The 27255-nt window shown below is 41.3% G+C and overlaps 1 protein-coding gene across 2 annotated transcripts in view; it reads right to left on the minus strand.

Annotated features, from left to right (window-relative positions):
- Positions 1-14741, minus strand: part of CLIP4 (CAP-Gly domain containing linker protein family member 4) — a 47518-nt gene extending 32777 nt beyond the window's left edge. The window contains exons 1-6 of one of the 2 annotated variants that reach the window (XM_072409970.1): positions 14496-14741; positions 13341-13480; positions 11920-12013; positions 10762-10923; positions 8498-8616; positions 5391-5627 (exon numbers count right to left, since the gene is read on the minus strand). In XM_072409970.1, coding sequence (XP_072266071.1) covers positions 5391-5627; positions 8498-8616; positions 10762-10923; positions 11920-12013; positions 13341-13480; positions 14496-14634 — 891 coding nt within the window. In that variant the 5' untranslated portion in view covers positions 14635-14741. The remainder of the gene's footprint in view (positions 1-5390; positions 5628-8497; positions 8617-10761; positions 10924-11919; positions 12014-13340; positions 13481-14495) is intronic. The other variant, XM_072409971.1, reaches the window with a different exon arrangement.
- Between the last annotated feature and the right edge of the window lie 12514 nt (positions 14742-27255).

Consider the following 27255-nt stretch of genomic DNA (forward strand, 5'->3'; position numbering starts at 1 on the left):
ACCTGGGAGTGCTAACCACTGAGCCGCCGTAGGACCCAACAAAACTATTATTATTATTATTAAACAGGATTTGTATAGCGCCAACATATTACACAGCGCTGTACAATAAATAGGGATTTATTAAAGGAATTACCTGTAGCAGCACAAAGTTGAGCGCCGGAATACTTCATGACTGCATGAAACAGCACTTGGCAAACGTTACATTTCTTTTCTTGTACAAATTTTAAAATAAACACAAGCAGCTAAGGTTTATTTAAAGGTTTTACACTAGAAAGTATCACAGTTGCATGATGGACATTAATATTTTAACTACTTTTATGCAAAAAGTGTTCTGGGTAAATGACGATCAGTAATAAAAGAGAGCATGTTGTAAATGTGTTACGCATCACCATGGTGCCCTACATTCACAGTGCATTGATGCAGTGAGCAGAGCTATATAAAAATGGATCATCGCTCTATCCAGTGCCAGAGAAGATCCGAAGACAAGGACCCAGCAAGTTACATGCCCGGCTTGCATAAATCTGAAAAATGTAAGTATAATAAACAAGGTTCAACGTTAATCACAAGGGTCCTTTGGGTGCAGAGGTGAGTGGGACACAGCTGGATGGGTAAGCTAGTTAGCAGGGGTAAACATAGGCTTAGCCCTCATTCCCACGATGTGTGGTGCACTGCTGTTCACCGTGTATGCAAGAAGCAAGGATGTCAGCCATTGCATAGAGAGTAATGTCTGATGATCCCACTTATGCCTCACTACAGTGCGTTTTGTCAATGCCCTGCTGTATGGATTTCTGCCCTCTTTATGCGTTGCCCAAGTGTAATAAATGGGTTCAGCATCGCAACAGACAGCCATGCAGGTGACTGCATATTGCAATAACTCATGACAAGGCACTAGTGGAAAAAAGGGCCATGGCAGAGGAAATCTCACTAATAGAGCCCCGGATAGAAGTAAAAACCTAACAGAAGCTCCAATCCTACCCCACGCTATCCAAAACCGAAAAAAGTGTTATTCCTCGAAATAAACTTTAATTGTTTCCGTCATAGCATTTAGCTTCCGAAACCTAGACACACATCCATTATGACTCCACATTCTCCTGGCACCCCAGAGGTTCACTGGTAAGAATTGAAATGCATTCGAAGAAATAAATGACAATGATAGCAGCAGCAGAATCTCTGAGTCATGTTTCTTCAAAGCTCATTATAAGAAAAGAGGAATCCCTGGTGAGCGAACACTCTGCAGTTCAGGGGCCAAGACTGCGCGGACAAGTGAAGCGAAACGCTTATCAACCTGCATGCTCCTTCTAAAAGTGTGGAGTTTTGTGCTGCGGAGCATGGTTAAAGTAAAGGTAAACGCAATCAATAAAATCTCATATAAGCTTTAATGTATTAATTCTATTTCATACGGTCATACCTGGTCAACTGCACTTCAGATAACAGTTGACAACGTTTCCTTCTCATCTTCCAAACATTATTATTACACAGTATTTATATAGCGCCAACATATTACGCAGCGCTTTACAAAGCCCATAGTCATGTCACTAGCTATCCCTCAAAGGAGCTCACAATCTAATGTCCCTACCATAGTCATTACCACAGTCTAAGGACAATTTTTGAGTGAATCCAATTAACCTAGCTGCAGTTTTTGGAATGTGGGAGGAAACTGGGGTACCCTTAGGAAACCCACTCAAACTCCATGCAGATGTCATGACCGAGATTCAAACCTGGGACCCAGCGCTGAGTGCTTACCACATGGCTTCAGGTGCAATCTAGAAGTAGTCAGAACTGATTTTAGGGTCACCGTTATCCCTATTAGCAAACCCACCCTAACAAAATGTCATGCAACCATCTCTGGAGTGTATGTAGACAGGAAGTGGCAGCAAAAAGGCTAAATGAGATGAAGAAAAGCAAAAAAAATTAAAATGGGGAAAGGTATTTTTATAATTAAAAAAAAAAAAAAAAGATGGCCTTTGGTCACTGTCATTGTTAATGTGATGGCAGAATGACCTAAGAATCCCTCACAACGATGAAGCAGTGTTTCTTTAAACGGGTGTCCAGCAACAGGATCATTAGTATTCCCTGGCCTTGGTCACATGTTCTTCTGCCATTGACAGTGCCACCTTGAGAAGTGTAATCCAAGTTCTAGGCTAAAAGGGATAGAATAACTTGTTTCTGCATAAGAAGGAAGAAAGATGTCCCTTCTTCCTCCATCTTAAACATAAGAGGAATCCACTGCTGTAACATTTCAGCTTGAATACAAGCTCTTATTGAGCTTCTATCTTCAAACAAAAGGTGGTACAAAGGTCCGATGAAGATTTTATGGAACAAATAGCAATTGTTTCTTTTTAACTAGGAAATTGATGGTGATTGTTGGGATTGGAATATCTATAGAACTAAAATCATATATGGAGCAGTTAAGATTAGTTCTTCCGATGAAGCTGTAATAGGCGAAACGGGTGAGGAGCAAAACCATATCTTAATGAAAAAAAAATTGTCCAAAAATAGTTTAAGAAAGTTTTTAAAAAACAAAAGATGTTTTATGTATGTAAATTTATATGGTTGTTTTTTATTCATCATTAACAATGAATACCATTGATAAATGCTAAACTTTGTGCAGAAATATTATAGGAGAATAGGAGTACCTACCCCCCCACCCCAAAAAAAGCACGTTGTAAATATCTTTTTCTACTTAAGATTCTGGGGTGTGGTACAATTGGCTGCTGTCATAACAAAAGGTTGGTAAGTCAGCAATAAAAAAAAAATATTAACAATCTCCTAGCATTTTTTTTTTATTTTGCGCCGACATCCCTAAATTACCCCATTATCACAGGCTAAACTGGAAACTGTTTGCCAATTCGGTAGATGTGCACAGTCACCCTTAAGTATGAAAACCAAAGCTGGTTTGCACAGCATGCGTGTGGCTTGCATACTGACCCGTGTCGGTCTTTGAACTTGTACAGAATTGAGCAAAAAACTCATTTTTACAGAAACGCACTTGGAAGGCAACAGAGACCCCTGCTGACCGATTCAAGGCAAGACAATCTAAAATGGATTACAATCCTTCTGCACAATATTTACTGGACCAGTTCATTTCATCTCAATCATCCTCCACTTTAATTGCCTCTACAAATTATGCATCATCTGCCGCAAGTTATGATAAAAACCAGAAATATCAAGCTATAATCTGTGTGTCAGCCAGTGACATGTTAATTGCCGTGAGTTTCAGAAAACACATCAATCATCAAACAAGCAAAGCAAGAAGACAATCGGTGCATGTAAATAGCTGCTGGGAAACGCGGACCAGGTCTAGTAAAAATGCAGGTGCAGTATGAGAAACAAAAATGGGTCATATTTTTGATGAGTGACAAAACATGGATTGGAGACAGAGCCTCTAGGGGGCGCTTCGGCTTGCACAATGGTGGTGTGAGCCCAGAGAAAGGTGCAGAATATAAGCAGCAGCCAGGTCTTCTCCAGAGCCTCTAGTGGTGAGGATGTTGCACTGCTGGTTGCTGCCAGGTTTGCGGTACTTGGGCATACTGGGTGGGCAGGATAAAGCACAGTACCAAATCACTAGGCAGGAGAATAGTCAAGGCAGGCAAAGAAGGCAGCAACCAAGAAATGTCAGAAGCCAGGGGCCAAGAACCAGAAATCCAGGAAATAAACACTGGTGACACGGGGAAACTACAGACACAGAGGAACATTGGAACGGCACAAGGGAACTAGCTTGGAAGCAGACTGGGCCACAAGGGGTTAACAGGAGCTGGACTTGGAAAGCACTAAACAACAGGGGTAGAGGAAATGCTCAGCAGAGCTAGGGAGCTCTGCAGTGGTGCAGACATGTTGCACAACACAGAGTGCTGCATCTGAACTAGCTAAATAGCCAAGGATGATTAAGAAGCTTTTTCCTGATTGGCCGTCGGGAGGTGCGATACTGATTAAATCTGGAAGTGCAGGTGCACCCGGGCTCAGAACTGCCTGCATGTGCAGGAGAGAGGCACCTGCAATTTAGCCAGGAAGAGGTAAGAGTGACACTTAAAGACCGTTTTCTGGAAAATCAGATTCCTGTGCACTATAGGGGTAAGATAGGGAACAGGTAAGAGCACATCCTATCTGTCCATATAAACCTGCCAGGCTTCCCTGGTGCAGGAAGGTGTGGGTAGGCCTGGGGAATGCCATGCAAAGTTCTTTTTAGGAATTGCTTTTCAACATGAAGCAAATGTTGCCTTTGGGAAAGAGAATAGCGAACAGGTTTGAGAAAATCTTCTGAAACTGTTCTGTCCCAAAGTCTAGGATAAGAGACATTTAGGTCCATGACATCCCAAAGATTTTTGAATGGGTCTGCTAATCTGTGCATTAGCAGACTGGAGGAGAGGAACAGTGCCAAGCTACCAGCGTGCCCAGAAAACTTAACAACTATCTCCCAACTTCGGAAAGTGGAAACCTATGGTGAAGAAGGTTTTTCTGATTGGTCAGGTTTGGATGTAGACTGGTTCCCTTGCAAGTGCCATGAATAAATTAACTCCAGCGCGTTCGCACAGGAATTACATCATCCTGGCCATTCAAGAACGCTAAAAAGTGTCTCCAGGAAGAAAAGAAGAAGGATGATGACAGCGCTCTGCAATGCAACAGTTATGCAAGATTAACCGCATTTTCTGCATTTTTCCCTTGACTATTGGTGTCCTATTGTAGAGATTTCCCTTTATATCCTGTTTCACAGACAAACAGAATATGGAAAACTTTCTAAAGTGAGTGAAATGCCCTTTTATTTGTCATCCGATGGGAAGATTTGGCAGTTTTGGCAACAACTCAACATTTTGGACTTACCATTACTTTTCAGACCAGGAGGCAAAGGTCTCCAGGACAAACAGTGTAAATCACTTTAGCAGGGACAAGTACAACAAGCTTTAGACACACTTGAAAGGAAATGTACAATGTAGTGAAGAGTTTAGTTATGGTCAGAAAAAAAAAGGCATAAAATTAGTTTTTGGTTGGTATAATTTAAATACTGAATTCTTTTTTTTTTTAAGACAGCAGGTGGAGATCTAGGATTTTTTTTCATGTGTTGCCACATCTGTTGTTACAGAGTTCAATAGCTCCAGGTGACATTTCCATACAAGCTAAAGGAGCCAGAACAGCAACTTGTTCCTCTTAGCTCTGGCCAAGATTTCAGACTAACCACACTAGCCTTAACTGTAGCAGTTTTGAGAACCTTTAATTATTAAATGCTCGTTTACAAAACAAGAATGAATAAATACATTTATTACATTTGTAAAACATCAGTTTAAAAATTAACTACTGACCCAATCACCTTCCCATTAAATTATGATTTTATATATAGTTACAAAAATGCCAAAAACTATCAGAAAAACGGAAGCTCAGAAAAGCAGATATTTTACCTTCTGCCCAGCCATGAGCACTCTGTCCCCCAGCTTCAGTCCGGTGGAGCGGCGGGGAAGGTTCCCAGGAGTGCTATTGGATTTGGGGATGACAATTGTTGAGAAATCAAATGGCAAGGGCATGGCGTCCAGGAGAATCTGCTTGATTTCTTTGGCTACAGCAGCAGCATCAGCCATCTCCAGAGGCATATCAACAGGATCGGGGACAACGTCTGCCGGTGTGCGTCCTTTATCATCCTGCAGAGAGACAAAGAGGTTGACTAATGCGCTGAAGAGTCAGATTTAGGAACAGAGCAAGAGATAGAAAACATATATCTTTATTTTAGGACACTTTTGGGAAGGGGACGCAGGGTGAGCTGAGCAGATGAGTCATCCTACGGGGAAGCAGAGCGAGCTGATGACCCAGGTCACTCCTAAGGAGGCAGCAAATTGAGCTGCTGGGTCACTCCAAAAAGGGAAGAAGTGAGAGAAGTGCTTCTAGGTCACTCCATTGGGGAAAGAAAAGTGAGCTGAGCAGCTAGGTCACAGCCAAAAGGGAAGGAGGCTTAGCTGAGCTCCTGGGTCAGTCTTAAGAGGGAAGCAGGGTGAGCTGAGTAATTTTAAATATCTAGTTAGTACTTCTGCTATAAAATTAGATGATGAAATGCTGGAAAGTGCAACTAGATTTGTAAGTGTAGGCTTGTTTTAAAGTACTTACTGCTTTGTAAGTTTGTTAGTGAGGAACACTTTTGGGAAGGGGAAGCAGGATAAACTGAGCACCTGAAGTCAATCCTACGGTGAGAGCAGAGGAGCCAGGTCACTCCTAACAGGAATGCATGGTGAGCTGATCTGCTGGGTCACTCTTAAGAGGACAGGAGGGTGGGCTGAGCTGTTGGGTCACTTTGAAGGGGGAAGCAGGGGGAGCTGAGCTGCTGGGTCACTTTTAAGGGCGAAGCAGTGTAGGTTGAGCTGCTGGGTCACTCAAAAAAGGTAAGGAGGGTGAGCAGTGTTGCTAGGTTGCTAGGTCACTTCTTTGGGAGAAGAAGAGAGAGCTTAGCAGCCAGGTCACAAACAAATGGGAAGCAGGGTAAGCTGCGCTCCTGGGTCACTCCTAAGACGGAAGCAGGGTAAGCTGAGGGAGTCAACTTAAATAACTACTTACTACTTCTGCTAAAAACTTTGAGGGTGAATTTATGTATAGTGTCTGCAACTAGATTTGTGAGTGAAGGCTTTAAAGCTTATCACCTTCCTAATGCAATATTATTCAAATATAAGTAAGGTATTTATTGCTTCAATGTAAGCTTCATGGGGATGGGCAACATGGATGCTTCCAGTATCTGCAGCAGCATTAAAAAAAACAAAACTATCGCAAACCATTGATTTGATATTTTTTTAGCATTGTACACCTCCGCCTTCTAATACTTTCATGTGTGTCGAATGTAACCTGCTGGTTGCAGTGATTCCCCCCACCGGCTGCTGTGTTGTAGTGACAAAGGCAACCAACAGGATGAACCAACACAGTGAAAAAAGAGTCACACTATCCAACAAATCCAGAAGTGTTGAGCACTCTGAAGAGATATCGGCTTTATCCTTTTCCATGGTTCTTGCTATCTAGTTTTGTCCTTGGGAAGACACATCTGCTTTCATAAGCTGTGTACTTTACAAAATGTGCTTTTCGTGCTCAGCCTCACAATGTCAAACTCAGAACACAGATTGTATTGTTAATAAGACAAAAACAGACAACAGTAAAAAGATGATTTCCTGTTCATGTTTCCTGTTGGCTAGAACACTGGTATGAAGATTTGGTGTTTTGTTTGCAGACAATTGAAATAAAAACACAGAACACGCATTTATTGTTTTGACTGAGATGACAAGATATGAGCAAGAAAAAAAGGAAAAAAGCAGAATGATATCTGGAAAGTTAAATGTGATTTAGAGAGGGGTGAAAGTGGCAATTACATTTTTTATTCCAGGCAACTATTCTTCTGCAGCACTCAGTTTAGGAAAACACTAGGAGCCAATCAGACGTTTACAGGGAGACCACGAGCAGGAATATTCTTAGTAGCATGCTGCACCTCTTTTAAATGTCCAGTCACCGTATGGGGTGCCAATCTATGCTGCCGTGTTCTCCCCGGCCCCTTTAAGTTTGATGCACCACCCGGAACTTTTCAGTGCCCATCCGGCTGTTTCTGGGTGGTTACTGAAAAGTTGGGTTACAGTAAAGGGGCCACCACATGCCTACAGCTTCTTCCCATCCAGCTTAAAAAAAATTAGGGGTATAATTGTAAACTTATTGTATAACTGATGTTGTATAACTAGTCTTCCCTGCATTTACTGTCATCCATCTTTCCTTCATTTTTGGAGCAATATTATTTTGGCCACTGTTCCTTAAAGCTCCACACTGTGAAGTGAAAAAAAGTTGTAAATCTTAGCATTATACTTCAGTGTTATCCTTGGTGTTTTTGTACTGTAGGTCACTAAAATGAACATGCCAGCAGGCTAAGGTTTGCAAATTTGCACCTGAACAAACCACAAGACTTCTAGAACAATGTCCTTTGGAAAGATGAGACCACAATGCTGTACTGTCTGAGCTGTTTGGCTATAATGCACAGAGTCATGCTTGGCGTAACCCCCAAACACAGCATATCAGCACAGAAACCTCCTAACAAACTGCCAAGCACTTTTTAGGCATACATTAAAAAATTAAATTTAGGGATTTAGCAATATTCCTAAAATAATTATTCTCTGATATCTAACATGTCTATCATGATAGGCTATCATGGGTGAACCTGGGTAATCATGCAAACAATGTATGGATCTGATCCTGGTCAGAAAACAATTGCCAAATATTAGTAAATGAATTTTAAGAAATCCATTCCAGCTTTGCTGGATTGTCCAAGTTCTCCCACGATAGTCTATGTCTTCTCCAGTCTTAGAGAGCTTTAATCAATCTGACCCTGAATGTGCAAGAAAAAACTAAAACTGGTAAATAACCCAACCCCATGTTCTTTGCACTCAATGTACAATTCTTTTTGAAGAACATAGTATTGGGAAGTCAGGAAATCCAAAACCTGTTTCTTCCCTGGCTAAAGCTGGAACATTACCATTCTGGCTCTGCGCTCTCTTACCCGGAAGGCAGGATTGGCTCTGTTCTCCAGCAGGGCTCTCGTGGCTCCCAAGCACAGGTTTGAAGCAGCAATGTGCAGCGCCGTCCCAAAATCAAAGTCACTACAGGTGGCATCCACATCTGAAAGAGACAAGAGAGTCACAGCAGGGCTGCAGGGCACTAAACCGCGAGCCGCAGTTCTGAGGAGATATCTTTTATCATTATACACAGAAAAATACAACATTCATTCCTCGCAGTAATTCACATGGGGAGACCTAACTGGTCACAGCGGGCATGTGAATACAACTTTCCTTCTCGAAATGCAAACACGCTGAGAGCTAAACATTGCGGCATCGCAAAATTCTCCCAGAATTATGAAGGTAAAGGGCAACTTCAGGTTTGTTTTGTTTTTTTAATCACGCTAACCTACAGCCTTTACTTTAGTCTTTTACAGTTGTACCAGCTTCTCTCTTGGACTGAAATTGCATACTCCGATTTCACTGCAGTGTAAACTTTTCAAGATGTACATTAGAAGATTCAGCAAGTCAGCCAGAATCCACTTTATTTCCTTGCTGGAGGAGGCCCAGCATTATCTAGCACTTTCCTACCAAACGTAACTGTCCCTGGTCAGCCCCTTTCACTTTTTTCATTTTTAATCACAAAGAATCAGCATCACATCTGGTCATTACCTAGGGCAGTCCCAGGGCTGATATCGGAGGAGAATCTGGCGTGTGTATATCGATTGTCATCTGTCAATCGTCCTGGCAGATCCATGTACAACGAACAAGGTCAACGATCAAAAAGAAAGTGAAGGGGAGAGAGCGCAGTGGGGTGCTGCTCCATCTTTCTCCCCCTCCATAGAGGAGAATGGCGCAGTATGTACAGCGCTCGTTCATGCATCGTTCAGTCTTTTGTCGTTGGAAAGGATATTTACAATTATTGCAAGTGTGTACCTAGCCTATGCAACAGGGTTGGGGAGCCTTGGGAAGAGTACTGCAGCAGGATTCTGTAATGTGAAGCTTCCATATTTTTAAGAACTGAAATCAAAAGGATGAAAAGGGGAGGGTCAGGGATATTCAGGCTGGGGAACAAAGATCTGGAAAGGAGATGAGATTGTACCACTGTGCAGGGCTATGTACACACGTCAGATGATTCTCGCCGGAGACGACCCTGACAGAAGAACCTGAAATCATTCATGGATCTGTCAGGATGGACTATGAATGACCACAAAGAAGTAAAGGAAGGAGAGCTCCACAGGGTGCCACTCGCTCGTTCTCAACCCTCCCTTCTTTATAGAACAGAATGGCGCTGTATGTATAGTGCTCATTCCTTCATCTTTAAGTCATTTGTTGCTGGAAATGATCGTGCAAGATTGTTAAAATACTTAAATCCTGCTGGGATGGAAAAATAGTGTAACTCACAATAAATTTACTGTTCCTGGAGAAATGGGACTCCCTCCGGTACTCTCTAGACATCTGAAAACCTAGGAACTTGGTGATATAATCCCAGCCTCCCTAATAGAAAATTTCTGCTGATTATTGACTCACATAAACTCTCACATGTGCAATCTATACTAATTCTGTAACAGGCCTTTTTTTCAGGCTGTCTTCACAAACTTTATGAAGCATTGCTATAAACATTCAAGAGTTAATGCATTGTGGTGCCATTCATTTTGAAGGATAGTCCAATAAAGTAATGATGCAAAACACCGCAATGTATGGTAACACTGCACCATGCATTGTTTCCAAAAAAAACAAAGCGATCAGGACCAGTTTTAGGTGAGATGGGGTGTTTTGTAAATATGGGAATGCATCACCACCATTCCCATTAAGCAAAACAAACTGAATTTGTTTTACAATTACCAAATCACAGACTACTCTAAGTAAATTAGCAACATAAAACTCCAGTTAAAACCATTTAATGTTATCAGACTGTTCAATTTCATTTAATTAAACAGGCACTGAAATGAAGGTTTATTTTAAGGGCTCATACTGTGTCTAGGACCTGGCTCAGCCCTTCTCCATATAACAGCAGCTTGTAACAAAGCAGCAGCTGATTACAAATGTAATCAGAAATAACATATGCATATGTAAATACTCCCTGACATTGTGCTCAATGCTGGATTCTGTTTGCATGCTTCACAATGTATTTCTTGCATGTAGCACTTAGAAAGTCACTTAAAATGTCACTACAGTTGCTTAAAACTCACTATATGGAAAAAAAAAAACTTTCCAAACTTTACCAGCTTCTTTCCTTTTTTATTGACACATAAAAACACACATTTACCTTTTGGTTTTGAAGCTTTCAGAATGACGTGTATTAACTCTGGAACATCAAAGTAAGCTGCGTAGTGCAATGCGTTCATGTTAGTCCAGCGGCTTCTTAGGCTTATATCTGCCCCAATGTCAATGAGGTGGGAAGCAAACTTGGCAGCCGTCTCTGCATCCCCTGTGTGAGGAAACCACAGGTGTCTAAAAACATCCAGTACAGCATTGCATCCCTCAAATTAATACTATTTCCTAATTGTAAATTAATGTGTATTACTCATTGTGCAGTGATAGGTACAGGTTTAAATGCATTTTGTTTTTTTAACAACCTTAAGCTCAATACCAAACAAAAACAGCTATATAAGAAGCTTATTGTACCTGCCATATGATTTGTATTTCTGCACATTAAGTACTAAGCATTAAACAGCTCTGTCTAGCAAGGAAGAAGACTCGACCAATACGTGAAGTCACCATGAGTACAGACCATCTATAAATATAAATGAGCTAGGAGGAGTTTATGCTGCATTTGAAACTGCTGTGACTTCTCGGCTGTCTGGTGCCAAGCTAAGCCACACTAAAAATCGCTGATACTGATGAGGAGTCGAGTTTGAAGTATTGAAGAATAAAAGGGGGCGTGACTGGCCTAATTTTATATATATTAATATAATATAGCCAGCACGGTGGCTCAGTGGTTAGCACTCTGACCTTTGCAGCGCTGGGTCCCAGGTTTGAATTTCGGCCAGGACACAATCTGCATGGAGTTTGCAGGTTCCCCCTGTGCTTGTGTGGGTTTCCTATGGGTGCTCCGGTTTCCTCCCACAATACAAAAACGTTAATTGGTTTCTCTCCTAAAACTGACCTTAGACTGTGTTAGTGACATATGACTGTGGTACGGACATTAGATTTTGATCTCCTTCGAGGGACAGCTAGTGACATGACTATGGACTTTGTACAGCACTGCGTAATATGTTGGCGCTATATAAATACTGTGTAATAATAATAATCCTTGGTGGAGTGGTCAAATGCTATTGGACTTCAAGGTCATATTTTTTAGGTGATATGGATCATATTGTTCATACAGGTTACTACAAGTGACTTGACCTAGACTTTAAAAATATTGCATCAGTCAGAAAATTTCTGTTATTGCAAGACAACAACACAAGTAAAATGTTCTCACCGATTCCCTGCGCACCAGACTTGCAAGTATAATGTAAGAGAGTCATATCTGTCAGCCCATCTCGATCATTGACGTTACAACCTCTCTTCAAAATCTGCAATATAAGAAAGAGAAAAGTCAAAAGACAGAAATCTCAAACTCAGCAACATTATCCCAAAACTCTTAATATCAGCTTATTAATGTCAACGGCCCAAAGAGAATAACACAAAGAGATAGACCGCCTGTGGCAACTGAGTCCCAGCATCCCATGAGCAGCAAATCACAGCAACGTTTCATCTTTTCCTTTATAAAGCTTTAAAAAATTTAGGCTGATGATACAATTTAACAAAACATGCAATACAAGGAAGAAAAAAAAGAATCTCAGTAAGCTCTGTTTTACGGTATTAAGTACCACGTCAGCAGGTTTACAGTGGGAATGCAAACAGACACAGAGGTAGAATTAAAGAAAAAAAGATAAATATACTACCCACATCATAATAATGATAGTAGAAATGTGATTAAAGACAAAGTATGATTTGCATTTCTATGCACTCTAATGGTACACAGTAGTAGTAGTATAGCAGTCCTGAACGTTTGCATTGCTCACTACACCAATTTCCATACTGATCTTAAACACTCTCTATTATTAATATTATTATTATTATTATTATTATTATTAATATTAATATTAATAAACAGGATTTATTTAACGCCAACATATTACACAGCACTGTACATGAAATAGTACTCTCACTCACCCCCCATCCCTATATGAGATCTTTATTAAAAAGTAATAAAAATGTAGCTTCATTAAAGCAAAACTGAATTTGCTTCTTTACCAGCACTGACACTTTAACCCAGTACTTATCCGAGTTTTTGGTCATGTTGAATGATACAACTCCTGTACATGCACATCAGAGTTATTATATTCACTGCAGCCAGCTAGTCCAGGATCCCATGCACAGCTCTGCGTATATTCAACAAAATATTTTGAACCGGCAGGTAAGTTTGTTTTATCGCAGAAGAGACTAGAGTCTAGCTTTACTGCAATTAAAAGCTGACTGCTCACATTTTAGTTTTGCAATACATAGGTGAGGTCCAATCATTTTCTTGTATTTGGAGAAATGTATTAGAAATAACAGAACTCATGGGTAAGAGGTGGTTTATCTTTTTAAATGTAATTATTGTAAACACACTTGAACTTCTTATTGTGCATAGCCACAATATAGGTAATTAGGTGCCCAATTCTTTACATGTTCACAAACAACAAGAGGAAGGCATTCAAATCCTTTCTATAGATTCATATTGGAGTTCTGCACCAGCAAGACATGAATTTGTAATTACCTACGCTTCCATTAAGGAGTGTGCCCCAGTTTTCTGATATAAACAGAATTATATTTAAATATCCCTAAGCTGGCAACAGAACAAAGTGGTGTGAATACCTCATTCCCGATGACGTCTATGCTCTGCTGAACCTGTGGAACCCATTGCCTTAATATAGCAAACAGCTCAGAGACCGAGGTGGTCGGATCAAACAAGATATCCTGACAAGAAGCATCGTTTGGGTCAAAAAAAGAGAATTCTATGGAATAAAAATAAACAAAATGAACCAAGGAAAGTCTCAATCCAACGATAATACAATAATTCATTTACAATTTACTCTTCTGCATCTAAAAAATGGAAATAAGTATGTCATTTCCACCCTGGAATATTAGCAAATGCTTTGACTAGAATCATTTATTGACCAACCTTATCATCCAAAGCAAGAAGTAATCAATGTTGAATTATGAATTCAAGAAATTATTCATGGCTTTTAAATAATAGTCGTATATAGTAAAATATGTCCTTATTTATATACCCCATGTTAAATCCTACCTACCTTTTCTGTTCTAAAGGTGAATGTGACTATGTCAAGTGACTTCTTTCCTTTCCTAACAAGTCAAGCAGGAAATGACAGGGCTCACCACTGGCTTTACTGAGGAGCTATGCCACATTAGCAAACTCTTCAATGGTGTCACCTTGCCAGCAATGTCATCATTGGAAGAGCAAGGAATTAGCTCACCTGCTCATCTACCTACCTTGGTGGCTGGACCAATGCGGTGTCAACACATCACTGAAGAGCAATAATTTTCAATGGTTTAAAAGCAGGTGACTGCTTATTTTGGCATCCCTGTGGTTTAGAGCAAGCTCACATGTCTACTAAAACCTTAACAGCAATGTACCACTCATTATAGAAATTATAAAGTCCATTCCTTAGGATGGAGAAAAGAACAGGACCCACCTAATGTATACTCCTGTTTGGAGTATCCCCATGGAACGTTTTTCCCTCTATTTATGTTCTAAACCCAATATCTAAAAATTTTAGATTTCCCTTTACTTTCTGTCTGGTTGACAATAGTCACCAGGACAAAGAATGTGAATATCCCGAGTGGGGGCACAAACAGCAATAAAAACCTGCCAGATTTCAACACCCACCTCATTCTATCCAACAGAACAGTAAAAGAAAGTGTGTGTGTAAATATATTTTATATTAGAGATAATTTTCTAGACTTGGCAAACCAGAAGCCCCACAGCCATATTACTAGCGCTCCACCTACCGCAGTCAGACGGCATCGGTGCTGCAGCCACGGAGAATGTGACCGGCCGACTGGGGTCCAGATAACAAGCCTGAAAGTTGTGCTCAATCGGATGGGAGTGTCCGTCAACTTCCCTGACTGTCAGGTCTTCAATGGTCATTTTTCAGGCCAACCACCTGCAGGAAAAACAAGAGAGCTTCAGCAAACAGACAACAAAATATCATTACACCGTCCCCTTTGTATAGTCCATCTGAGGTAGTAAACTGATGCCGGCCAAAACACAACGCCTCCTCTGCTCCCACCCGGCAGCAGCTGTGCCGTACCCTTGTCATTGGCCTTACTCAGTTTCCAAAAGGAACATGGAAATGCACAGCACAATCATAACCTCTGACCTTCTCTACTTCCCTTACAGGTCCTTTGCTGCATATTTAACCTCAGATATTATTTTAGGGTCAGGATAGTCTTTACAAGAGCCAAAACATTGCTGGAATACTTACTTTTATTTTTATTCAGCGTCAGGGGAAAAACTAGGTAAGCGGTCAACACTGGTCTCCAGAAGCCAAACATAGCATTGCATGGCGTATGCATGCAAAACCCTTGACGCAACTTTATCTCAAGAAGTTCGGAATAAAGCTGAACTTTAGCCAGGTATAAAAGAAGCGGAATGTATTTTTATTTTATATTTATCAACAGTGTTAAGTAGACGTATGTGACTTGGTACTAGTCTACTGCAATTCTTGTATAGCAGAGTACGGCATTGTTCTCCCCGGCACTTTTTAGCCAGGCGACCCACCCGGCACTTTTCAATACCCACCTGGCTGTTCTTGGGATGAGGGGGTCAAAGTACTGGGGCCACCACCTGCCTACGTTTTCTTCCCACCGAGCTTAAAAAAAAAAAAGAATACTGTGCCGGAAGGAAGAAGCCGAACAAAGAGCAAATCAGTTCTGTTGCCACGCTCAAGTGTTACCAAAAGACGTGCTGACAAGAGACGAGATCATCAGCCTGCTGCTCTTTCTCCTATCCAATCACAGACTGGGGGAGGGACAAGACACCTAAGGTGTTACTGAACTGCAGCAAACTGAAATCAGGTCTACTGCCCTGCAAGACAGAACTATGCAAATTAGGACTGGATGGACAGAAATACAAATCCTTTAGAACAGGGGTGTCAAACTCTGGCCCTGAGGGCCAAATCGGCCCTATTTCTCAAACGGCCCCCAAAGGAATTGTAAATAGGAATTGCAGCTGGCCCCGCTGCTGCATTAAAATAGCGCTGCTACTACAATTCCCAGGATCACTCGTGTCTAAAGACCAGCGGGCTCTCTGCTTATGTGTGGCCCCGCATTGGACTCATTTATAGACGCAAGTAATCCCGGGAATTTTAGTAGTGGTGGTACTTTAATGAAGAGGAAGTTTCAGCCCTGCATTGGCCGCGCCTGGCATTTCCAGCACTCCCCCTTAGCTGTACTTTTCCTTGCTACGCCAAGGCATGGGCTTGAATGGTTGGATTTTCATAAAAGAAAATTGTTATTATTGTCAGCCTGTGCAAAAAGGTTACCATCGAAATTTAATTTAGAAGGCTACAATTAGAGAAAGAGACATAAGATTTTTTCTTAAATAAAATTAAAAACAAAAAGTGTGCCTCTTTCTCTAATATAGGCTTGTTCCAGATTAATTGTGAAGCAAAATCTTCTTGTTTCCATATTTCCATATAAAGTTTATATCTAATGAGAAAGAAAAATGTACTACTTTTTTTCAATAAATTTCAAGGTTGGTCGGCGACTTTGTCTAAGTTTTTAATTTCGGCCCAGTGTGCATTTGAGTTTGACACCCCTGCTCTAAAAGGTTAAACAGCACCTTTACATGAATGTTATCTGTGTGTTAAGCCAACTGCATGAAGTTCAGTCAGCAGTGTCAGTGAGGGCTTTTACATGTGCAGTGTTGTCCTCAGAAATGTTTTCAAGCTGGGTGAGAAGAAGCTGTAGCCCCTGTACGGTGACCCAACTTTTCAGTTACCATCCAAAAACTGGCAGGTGGTTACTGAAAAGTGCCGGGCGGAGCACCCGACTGAAAAAGCTGAGGAGAACACTGCATGTGGGCATTTCAGACGACTTCTAATTCAAATGCATCTGAAGAGCAATTTAAAGGCATCTTTGAGCATAATTGCTTAGAAATATGTTGACTCTTACAGGACATTGTAAATCTGCTCAGTATTTTATAGGCATAGCCTGCCATAGTCAGTCAGGTTCCACTGGATAATTTTCTCATATTGCTGTCAATTACATGCACTATAAACACATAGCAAGCGAAGACCGTGACTTTGTAATGTGCTTGCTGTGCTTATAAACGCAACGATCTAATAACTCAAATAAAAAACTTTACTAAGTTGCCACCAAAAATCATCACAACATGCCATTAGAACTTTCCCATAATTTCTAATAGTAAGGCCATCCTATAAAACAAAGAGTCAAGTGTTGTATAGGATGGAACACATTATGAGATATAACTGTAGTCTTATGAAGATGAAGACACAACCACTGTAATCTCACATAAACCCTAAAATGTTATTTTGAAAAATACATTTTTGAATATTCTTAAAGATCAATTGCATTTTAAGATGAAATCAGCTAAATACACCCAGTTTCCCTTCCAGATCCTTTTAGTTGGGTGCACACCACCCCGAAATTTTCAGTTGTGCTTCTAAAAAACAAAAAACAAATCATGAATCTATTGGGGGGGGGGGTACGATTATCTCTGTAAGATTCATTAACTGGAAGTGTATCTTTTTCCAAAAGGACTAACAAAAGTTCAGCGTTCTCCCCAGACCCTTTTAGTTGGGCACACCACCTGGAATTTTTCAGTAATCGCCCAGCTGTTTTTGGGTGGTTACTGAAGAGTTGGGTCACAATACAGTGGTCACCACCCACCTACAATGTCTTGCCACCCGGCTGGGTGAGAACCTGGTTGGGTTGAACACTTTAAAAAAATTGTGACCTGGCAGGTCGTTATTGCAGAAAGGGACAGAAAATGTTCCTTCTACAAAAAGGATTCTAACATGCCCGATTGTGTGTTCCAGGTGTGAAATCACCGAGTTGCACATGCACAGCATTGGTTGCTAGGGTGCATAGCAAATCCCCGCTTCCCCTGCAGTCGTGGGGACTAAATGATCTCTCATGCGCCATGTTACATTACCCTAGCTTGACCAATCAAATAGATCAAATATCACATCAAAAAAGATGAGAAGTAAGAAGATGGCAGCGTCCTGCAATGTAACAGATGAGTAGAAAAGGATTTAGCTCTGCATACCAATGTGCACATAAATTACTGAAACATTTGAGCTATCCTGGCTAATAAAGCATACCTAAACTCAGAATTTTCACTTTACATAAAACGGTAGACAAAGGGTGCAATCCTAATTATTGGTGATCGAGAATAAATGGGAGCACAAAGCCTCTTGGAATAGCTACGTCACGCATCCCAGAAGGCTCTTGGGTGCTCCGGGCATGCGCAGGAGCCCTTTTGTCAAAAGGGGAAAGAAAGCCAATCTCACGCATGCGCAGTGAGATCGGCAAGTTATTTTCCCCAACTACGTCACCTGATCTCACACCTGGGTGACATAGTAAGAAGAAACCAGAAGAAGAGAAGATGTCGGCGCCTGGGGTGCCGCCCCGAAATTAGATACCGTTGCGGGACCCAATGGAAGAGACCCCTGGACCCATCGACTGTGCTGCGGAATTGAAGGTAAGTGGATTTTTTTTTTGTTTCAGCCGTTTTTGAGTTTAGTTCCTCTTTAACAAGTCATGATCTGCTATTCCTGAACAAAACTGTATTCTCAAACAAAGTTTTCTCCAACTAACAGATGTAGAAGCCAGGCTGTTGCTTGCAAACATCCAGAGGGATGCCAAAATAAGCAGAACCTTTCTCCTTTCCTCTGGCACTTGGCAGGACACACAGGTCACTTCCTTGGGGAATGCTGGGAGATGGAGATGACAGCTTAATTGTGCAAATTCTGACTTTTTACAAAAAGTCATCATCAATAAAAGTGCAGTTTAGTATGTGCCTTTTGGGGAAGCAAGCACAATTAAATCTGCTGCAGTGCAGATGATGAAGGTATGATATTTAAGTAGCTAGGATATGGCTATAGACCAGGGAAAAGAAAAGCATTTCCATCTAACATCCGAAAAATTATGAGAAATTAATGTGATGAAGTGTTCAACCCACAAATAAGCTGGGTGGGAAGAAGCTATAGGTGGGTGGTGGACCCTGCGTTGTGACCCCACTTAAAAACAAGCAGGTGGTAAGTTAAAAGTGCTGCGTGGTGCGCCCAGCTAAAAGCGGCTGGGGTCAGGCCACTGGTGATGGGATCATTTCAATCAAAAACTGTTTTATGATAAAAACATAATATTCACTGGTAATTTATTTATTGTATGTATGTGTTATAGTATATTTATTTATTAATTCTATTTATGACCTTGTTGTCTATCAATAATATTACCAATCACCTGACTAGATTTTTTTAGCCATCACATTTATTGTTTTGCTTCAGTGCTTTGTATCCCTTGCCTGCACCAAGCATGCAAATATTGGGGACTTAGTCTAACCCTCCAGAAATGTGCACGGGTTTCAGGTTAAATATTTTTCAATGTTGGCCAGTGGACTAGCTGGACATCTTCAGAAGTGGATTTGCAATAGTAGCCACCATGTGTCCCTCCAGAAAAAATTGTAAAAATTTAGTGCTGTCCCCAGCCCTTTTTAACTGGGCACACCACCAAGCACTTTTCAGTAACCAGTCAGCTGTTTTGGGTGGTTACTAAAGAGTTGGGTCACAATACAGGGGCTACCACCCACCTACATCTTCTTCCCACTAGGCTTTAAAAAAATTTTGAGTTCAACACTGAAAATTGCACGGGTAAAATGCAATTTCTTGCATAATAAACAGAAAAGGCTTTCACAAAGTACAGGGCCATTTGCAGCAACATTACAAAGCCTCCTGGCTTTTAAAAACTTTTCAGCTTTCCTGAGAAATTAAGAGAAATATGCATAGGGTTGCTTGAAGCAAAAATGTCTATAGCAGTGTTTCTCGCCCTTTTTACTGGAGGGGGACCCTAATAAAATTTTCAGGTCTTTCGGAACCTCTTCTATGATTACCATCACTTTTTTATGATTATCCACAGCACACAGTATATTAGCATGGTGATCAGTAGGTTGAATTCCTCTTACATTGCTGGCCAGAGGGTTGAATGTCACCCTTACAGATAGCAAAAAAGATCATTTGTGTCACAAAATGACCTAAGAGGTACAAACTGCTCATTGCTCAAGGAACCCCCAGTAACCTCTGGAGGAACCCTGGTTGATAAACACTGTTGTAAAGGAATAAAAAATGCCCACTTGAACAGATCAGGAGATCAACTGCACCTTTAAACGATTTCTGAAGGATCTGATGACCAAATTTGTTTCCAAAAAACTATGATCCCTTCCCAGCAGCCCATAGCCTTTGCCTATGTTATCAACTATGAAGTGCAAAGTTTGCAGGTACAAAATTAAACCCAAGTCTGTGATGTGACCCCTGCAATGTGGGGATTCCTAAAACGCTGCAGAAGGTATCAAATACTGAGGCAAGATTCCAAAATCAGGATGGGTTGCACTGTGTGGCCACTGGAGGTCCCAAGAGCTGCATCTAATAACCCTCAACCTCGACATATCATGTTGCCTACTCTGACGTCGGAGTGCCGGGAATTCTGTACTCACGCCAAGTGCTGGACTTATTTGTCACTCAATACCTTTACCGTCCTACTAGGCAGTAATCAAAAGATGACAAGTGGGAGTTCTGAAGAATGGTATAGCAGTATAATCTCCACCAACTGTATACAAAGCTTTAAAGAGAACCTACCATGCCTAAATAATATAGGCTTATAATAACATAGGCTGCTATTGCCTAACTCTTTATGTGCTATTTTATGTTGTACGTCATCTTTACCATTCATGAGTTTCACAAAGAAGGTCAGTAAGGACAAAGGGGAATATTTCTGAACATGGTATCCTATACCAGCCTGAAGAAACTTTCTGGTTTCTCAAGACTTTAAAGACAAAAATACCCCATTTTCTGACTGTTTGCATTTCGATTCTTCAACTTGAATTGCTAAAGTCCTCCAAGCATCAAAGTGGAACTTTAATGAAAAAAAAAAACCTATGATCAGGTAGGTTGTTAATTGCAGGGCAGGCGATGTCCCTCCTGCAATAAAATAAACTTTCCTGACTGTTTATATTTCTTTTTAACGTACACTGTACCTCCTTGCTTTGTCATGAGCACTGGCATCTTGACCCAATCCTTGTCAAGTTTTAGGATCTTCAGTCATCTTCGTCCAGTTTAGGGATCTTAGGTCATCTTGATTGGCAAGGCTGGAATAATAACTCATGGGCACCAGAATAATTTCATTCTCGGCAGCCTGGCATGCCAGGGTCGTACACGGAGTTGCATATGTGTAGAAAGGGGGCCTTTTGCAATCCCAGAGACATGTTGGCTTTTTCAGGTGAATAAAATCTCATTCAGGTTTTTTATCAATAGAGAGGAGCTTCCATTTTCTAACTTAAATAAGAACCTGATAGATGTACTAACCTTTCCATACTCAACTCAAGTGACTTGCATACACTTTAATAAATCAATAAAGAAATATAGGGAGCTCAAATCACATTTTAAATACAATGTAAAAACATCACACAGCAGATCAGTAATAAATATTGTCCTGCTCATCTTGACAGAAGATATGAAATACGAATAACATTTTCCATGAAGTCACATCCACACCAACATACCCCGTGAGCCAACGTGGTGAAAGCGAGGTGCGTCTAGCGGTCTTTGGCAGTGGAATATTATTACTGGATTGTGACAGAGCGGTTTGCGAGGAACAGATGGGTGATAATTGGATGTCGTATTCAAAAATGAGATCATCTTAGTGGAGGTTGGGAGGAATAAATCACCCCCTGATATAACCTATTACAGCATCATCCAGATGTCTGGGGACTTACTCATTCTAACACGTAGTACATGCAAGGAGCCAGGAGACACCGTCCTGCAGCCGCTACATCTGCACCAACCAATCTGTTAAACAGATAACTTTACAAGATACAACCCCAAGGGCTCATGTGAAAAATAAGTCTGATTTTTTTTTTTTTTTTCCTGAAGTATATAGTCCTCATAATGCAATTAAACTGTCAGTCCTTGTAAACCGTCCTTTCAGAGTTTGATTCATGCTGACAAGTTAATCTACCAAATTTTTCCTTTTTCCGGGAACATCTAGAGATTCTGCACAGAGTTCACAGGTCTATGCAACTGTTTTGCCCTTTTTGAGGGGTTCCCACCATCTTTGCATTGAGTTTCCTGTTCTCTACACCTGTTGTGCACATAAGGGGTCCCAAGTGAGTTTTACCCAATATGAGTTTGGAGATCCCAGGTTTGTCCACCTGGTGTGCAGAGTATGAGGTGTTCCCATTATACCTCTGATAAGTATCCAGGTGTTCTCACATGTTGCACCCTTATGAGGGGTTTCCCACTATCCCTGCATCAAAATCCTGGGTCAACACACTTGCTGTGGCCATCATAATGGTTCTTACAATCTATAAGCTGAGCAACCGTGTTTATACATCTGCTGTATCGATTATGAGGAGTTTCTGCCCATGCCTGAACTGAATTCCTGGGTCTGCAAACTTGCTGTGCCATTAGAGGTTTCCCATCTTTTCCGAACTCAGCTCCCAGGTCTGTAGATCCCATTAGGAGGATCCCCCATTATGCCTTCATTCAGTTCCCAGGTCTGTTCACCTGCTGTACCAAATATAAGGGGCTCCCATCATGACCTAATTCAGTTCCCGGGTCTAGACACCTGTTGTGCCCATTAATAATCGTTGCCATCCGTTCTGCCTCCAGTTTCCAGGTCTGCACACCTGCTGGGCCTAATATGAGTCCACAGCTTTTGTGCCCATTTTTAGGAGTTCTCATTTTTTTGGTATCATGTTTTTGGGTCTGTGTACCTGCTGAGCCCATTATGAAGGGTTCCTATCTTGCCTCCACCGACTTCCCAGGTCTTCACACCTGGTATGCCCATTATTAGGGGTTCCCATCTTTTCTGCACCCAGGTCTGTGCACCTGTTGTGCTAATTCTGAGGTTCTCTAAAATTCCCAGAAAAAGAATTGGAAGTTGTGGCACAGCGATCTCTTAGATGAAGTATTCCAAGACACATTTATAAAGTCATAGGTTGGCTCAGCCAATCAGACTCGATCTATAGCATGAACAATTTCACTTTCAAGTAAAGCACAGATCCATCTTTGTTCAGCCATCATCCATGGTCAATCTACTTCCATGGACTGAAATGTTAACTCTTCTCTGTAAAACCAACAGCAGGTCAAACTAAGTTCTGATGTATGGCACTCCCCTGCAGGTGATTACAGGAAGCTCATACCAAGACAGAGTTGGGTACAAATGCTAGTTCTTTGTAAGCATGTATTGAATGTTTTAATACATATCTAGACTACTTTGTTTTCTCCTGGAGAACAGCTTTCGATTCTGAACAGAAGAAAACACTTGCTAAATCCATTAGTGACTTAAATACCCCCAAGGGGCCGAGTACAAAACAAAGAATATCGGTGTTTTAGCAGCTAATTACCAGCAAGATTAGAAACTCACATTAGGCCCCTGACTATAATTACACCTCCATGCAAGGAGGATGTTCATAGTGCACCTCCAATACATTCACAATACACAAATCAGTGTTTCTCAACCTTTTTGCCAGGGAGGAACCCTTTAAATATCTTTCAGGTCTTCAGGGAACCCCTTCTATAATTCCTAAATCCACAGCTCACAGTAAATTAGTGTGGTGGTCAGTGGGAATAATTCCTCCTACATTGCTGGCCAGTGGGAAGAAAGTCATTCTTATAGGTAGCCTAAAAAGATCATTGGGGTCACTTAAACTGACCTGAGAGGTGCAAACTGCTCATTGCTCAACTCTCTAGAAACCTCTGTAGGAATCCTAGTTGTAAAATACTGGCCTAAAGACTTTTAATTTACCTGAATTCTAAAAAATTGTAGGACAAAGGGGGTTTGGAAACTTGGAAAACAATAACATATTTATAAATAGGAATAAAAAATAGACAAACAGAAAAAAATAAAACTGGGAAGCATGGTCGCTTTGTAACCTAGGTACTAGATTTCAGTTTTGGCTGGGAAACTTTCTACCGGTCTACCTATCAGTAAGTAACTGCAACAAGCAGTCAATAAAATATGCCTCAAGTACGGGAAACGAGTGGCCAGTTGAAGAACTTTTTAATGACTATCCAACTGTTCTCAATAAACTAAAATCAGTAATAGGGCAGGTCTTACTTGAGAAAGACAGGCGATGTCTTTTCTGCATTACAACACACCTACCTGCCGATGAATCTTCTTCTGCAGCTTGGCGTGGGATGTTCCGTACCTGGGAAATGTACTCATATATTTCATTCAGTCTAAAACGGCTTTGGAAGCGCTATGCCATTAGACGTTTAATACTGGATCTCCAATGTCTTGGATCTTTGAAGGCACTGCTGTCTTTGACTAAGAACCTCATCAAAATCTGGAGTAAGATTTGATGTTGTCAATCCTGTACTGCTCACAGCTCTCCTTGCTGAAGGGAAACATGTACCTGAGGACCTGCAGTGCAAGAACCTCTCTGCTTCCGTTTCACCCGTTCTCCAAATCTGATTTTTTATTATTCCTTCACGAAATACCTGCTCGTTAGTAATCAGGACAGCTCTGACATAAGAAAGCAAAGCCTTGCCTCTACTGAGTGCAGAACGAGGCATGATAATTCAGTACAGGGGAAAGGTTCAGAAGGAAGATTTCAGACAAAACTGGCAACTAGTCCTTTGCTCTTCGCCCAATTTTTCTGGCACAGCTTTTACAGATCTTTTATTTAAAGTGCATCTTAAGCCTACTAAGGGCTTATTTTTTGCCTCATTGGGGTAATTTTACCTTTATTTCCTGTTACATAGACACAACAGAAAGCGAATGTAAACCTTAACTTAAACAGCTGTTTTCACAAGTGTCACCAATGGAAGATTCCACCTTTATCCCTGTTCCAAAAACTCAACATCCACTTATATTAGGGTTTCAGTATCAATGCTCACCAAGGCAACTAGAGATAATTAAATCTCCCCGACAGAGCAGATACAAAGATAAAGGGGTAAAAACTATTCCTAACTTTATCCAAAACTAAATACAAAAAATAATAAACTGATACTGATGACCTGTATCCCGTCTCTGAATATAAACTTCCAAATTCAATACCATAAAAAATTAACTCATTACTCGCCACTCCTGAAAGCAAACTGCCAGCAGGTGTCTACAGGATCAACAAACATGACATTCAGAACTGGCTGATCGGGTATTTGTAATCTCACATAATGGCAGCTTAAGGGTCAGCTGTGACTTGGCTGAACACAACAGGCTCCCTTGTTAAGGTTAATTGAGCGTATCTCAGCAGTCCTTAAAACCAGTTTGCGTATGGCACAGAAATAAATCATATGTTGGGCGAGCCTGGAGTAAAAGTTGAAAGGTTAATCTCTTTTTTGACATTGGGAAAACACCTACTTAAATTCAGGATTATCTCAAGTGGTGGCTCTCCAAATTGACAATATTGTAGGTGGTGGGGGTATAACTATTGGTAATGACTATGACCAACGTGGGGAAAATGAATGTCAAAAACCTTAAAACAAATGCTACGGTCATTAACCTGCATGCAAGAAACATTTTCCCATTTAGTTCAGTGATACGAGCTTCATGGCAGTTCTTAGTATGCCCAACCTGCTACTTCCATTTCTCTGAATGCAGCAAGCCCCAACAAAAAAATGCATTTGCAATGCAAGTCAAATACAGGCTTTCATTTTAACATTTTTACTGCAAAAGCTTAAATTTGGCAGCAACACCCTTGTACGCAAACCCTTCCAATGACAATGTATTTAGCTAGGGATAGTCGCAACATTACTGGAAATCTGTAAAGAGACTGCTGCTGTAGGGGGTCAGAGGAGGAAAACTGCACATGGCGGGAAAATAGGCAATGTGATACTTGGGTCAAACGTTGGGTGAGTTGTAATGGTAGAACTGAGGAGTGATAATAGTAACCAACTTCCAGAGGAGCAAGTATATGTTGTCTTTAACTGCAGGGAATTTGTGCTGCAAATTGTGTTTATGTATGTATAGATATTCATCAAACGAACACCAACAATTATCAGCCTGTGCCTCTATAGGTATAGAATATATTATGTCATATGTAATTTTATGTGTTTATGATTAATCAGGCACGCAAACAGCCCTGGTACACATGTTCATACTTGTGCCGTCCCTGTTTATCATATCATATGGTGTGGCGTATATTGCGGGGAGGAATTATATATGCACACATATGTTACTGCAATTACACCTACCTAATATAGGTCTATCCAGTCAATGCAGTTGCTTTTATGCACCAGAAGGTACTTATAGCCAAGTATTATTAATGGAGGAGGATGGGAGTTATGTTTCTAATGCAGAATGAGTGATTTCTATTTGTATTGGAACGCAATTATATTGAGTATATAAAAAGAGTAGAGTATATAAAAACATAATTAATACATTTCACTACAAAAAGCATTCTATCCATGGTGCACCCTGCTGCCCCCATTGACCTGTGTTTTACCCATAGTGCACGCTGCTGCCCCAATGACCTGCCTTCTTCCCATAATACATCCTGCTGCCTCTTCATGCATTCAACCCATAGTGCACCCTGCTGCCCCCACTAGCCTACCTTCTTCCCACAGAGCAACCTGCTGTCTTCACTGACTTGTGTTCTACCCATAGTGCACCCTGCTGCACCCATTGACCTGCCTTCTTCCCACAGTGCACCCTGCTGCCCCCACTGACCTGCCTTCTACCCATAGTGCACCCTGCTGCCCCCACTGACCTATGTTCTACCCATAGTGCACCCTGCTGCCCCGACTGACCTATGTTCTACCCATAGTGCACCCTGTTGCCCCGACTGACCTGTCTTCCACCCATAGTGCACCCTGCTGTACCCACTGACCAGCCTTCTACTCATAGTGCACCCCGCTGCCCCCACTGTCCTGCCTTCTTCAAATAGGGCCCCCTAAGCCCTCCATTGACCTGTCTTCTTTCCATAGTGCACTCTGCCGCCATATCTTCCCCAGGTAAACCACACAGCCATCCACATGATCTGAAAAAAATGTGATTCATCTGACCAGGCCAACTTCTTCAGTTGTTCCACGGTCCATTTCTGATGCTCCTTGCCCATTGCAAACTGACCGGTGGTCAGCAGGGGCTCTCTGAATGGCTCCATACATAGCAAGCTGTTACACTCTTTATGTCTCCTGTAGCCATATTTTTCAGCAACTTGTTCTACAATATTTTCTCTGTGGGATCAAACCAGACCGGCTAGCCTCCCTCCAACACAAAAATCAATGACACTTGTGTCTATAGCCCTATCACTGGTTCACAGGTTGTCTCTCTTTGGACTACCTTTGGTAGGTACTCACCACTGCATACCAAGAACACCCCACAAAACCGGACCTCAGGGAAATTCTCTGACCCATCGTCCAGTCATCAAAGAGTCGGAGTTTCTCAGATCTGAGCACTTGTCCATTGTTTTCTGCTTCCAACTCATCACCTCCAAGAACTGACTGTTCACATGCTGCCCCATATAGGCCCCATCCTTGTCAGGGGCCATTGTACCCAGATAATCAATGTCATCACTGTCAGGTTGCAA

Source organism: Pyxicephalus adspersus, chromosome 4 (assembly GCF_032062135.1).
Source record: "Pyxicephalus adspersus chromosome 4, UCB_Pads_2.0, whole genome shotgun sequence".
Classification (NCBI taxonomy): Eukaryota; Metazoa; Chordata; class Amphibia; order Anura; family Pyxicephalidae; genus Pyxicephalus; species Pyxicephalus adspersus.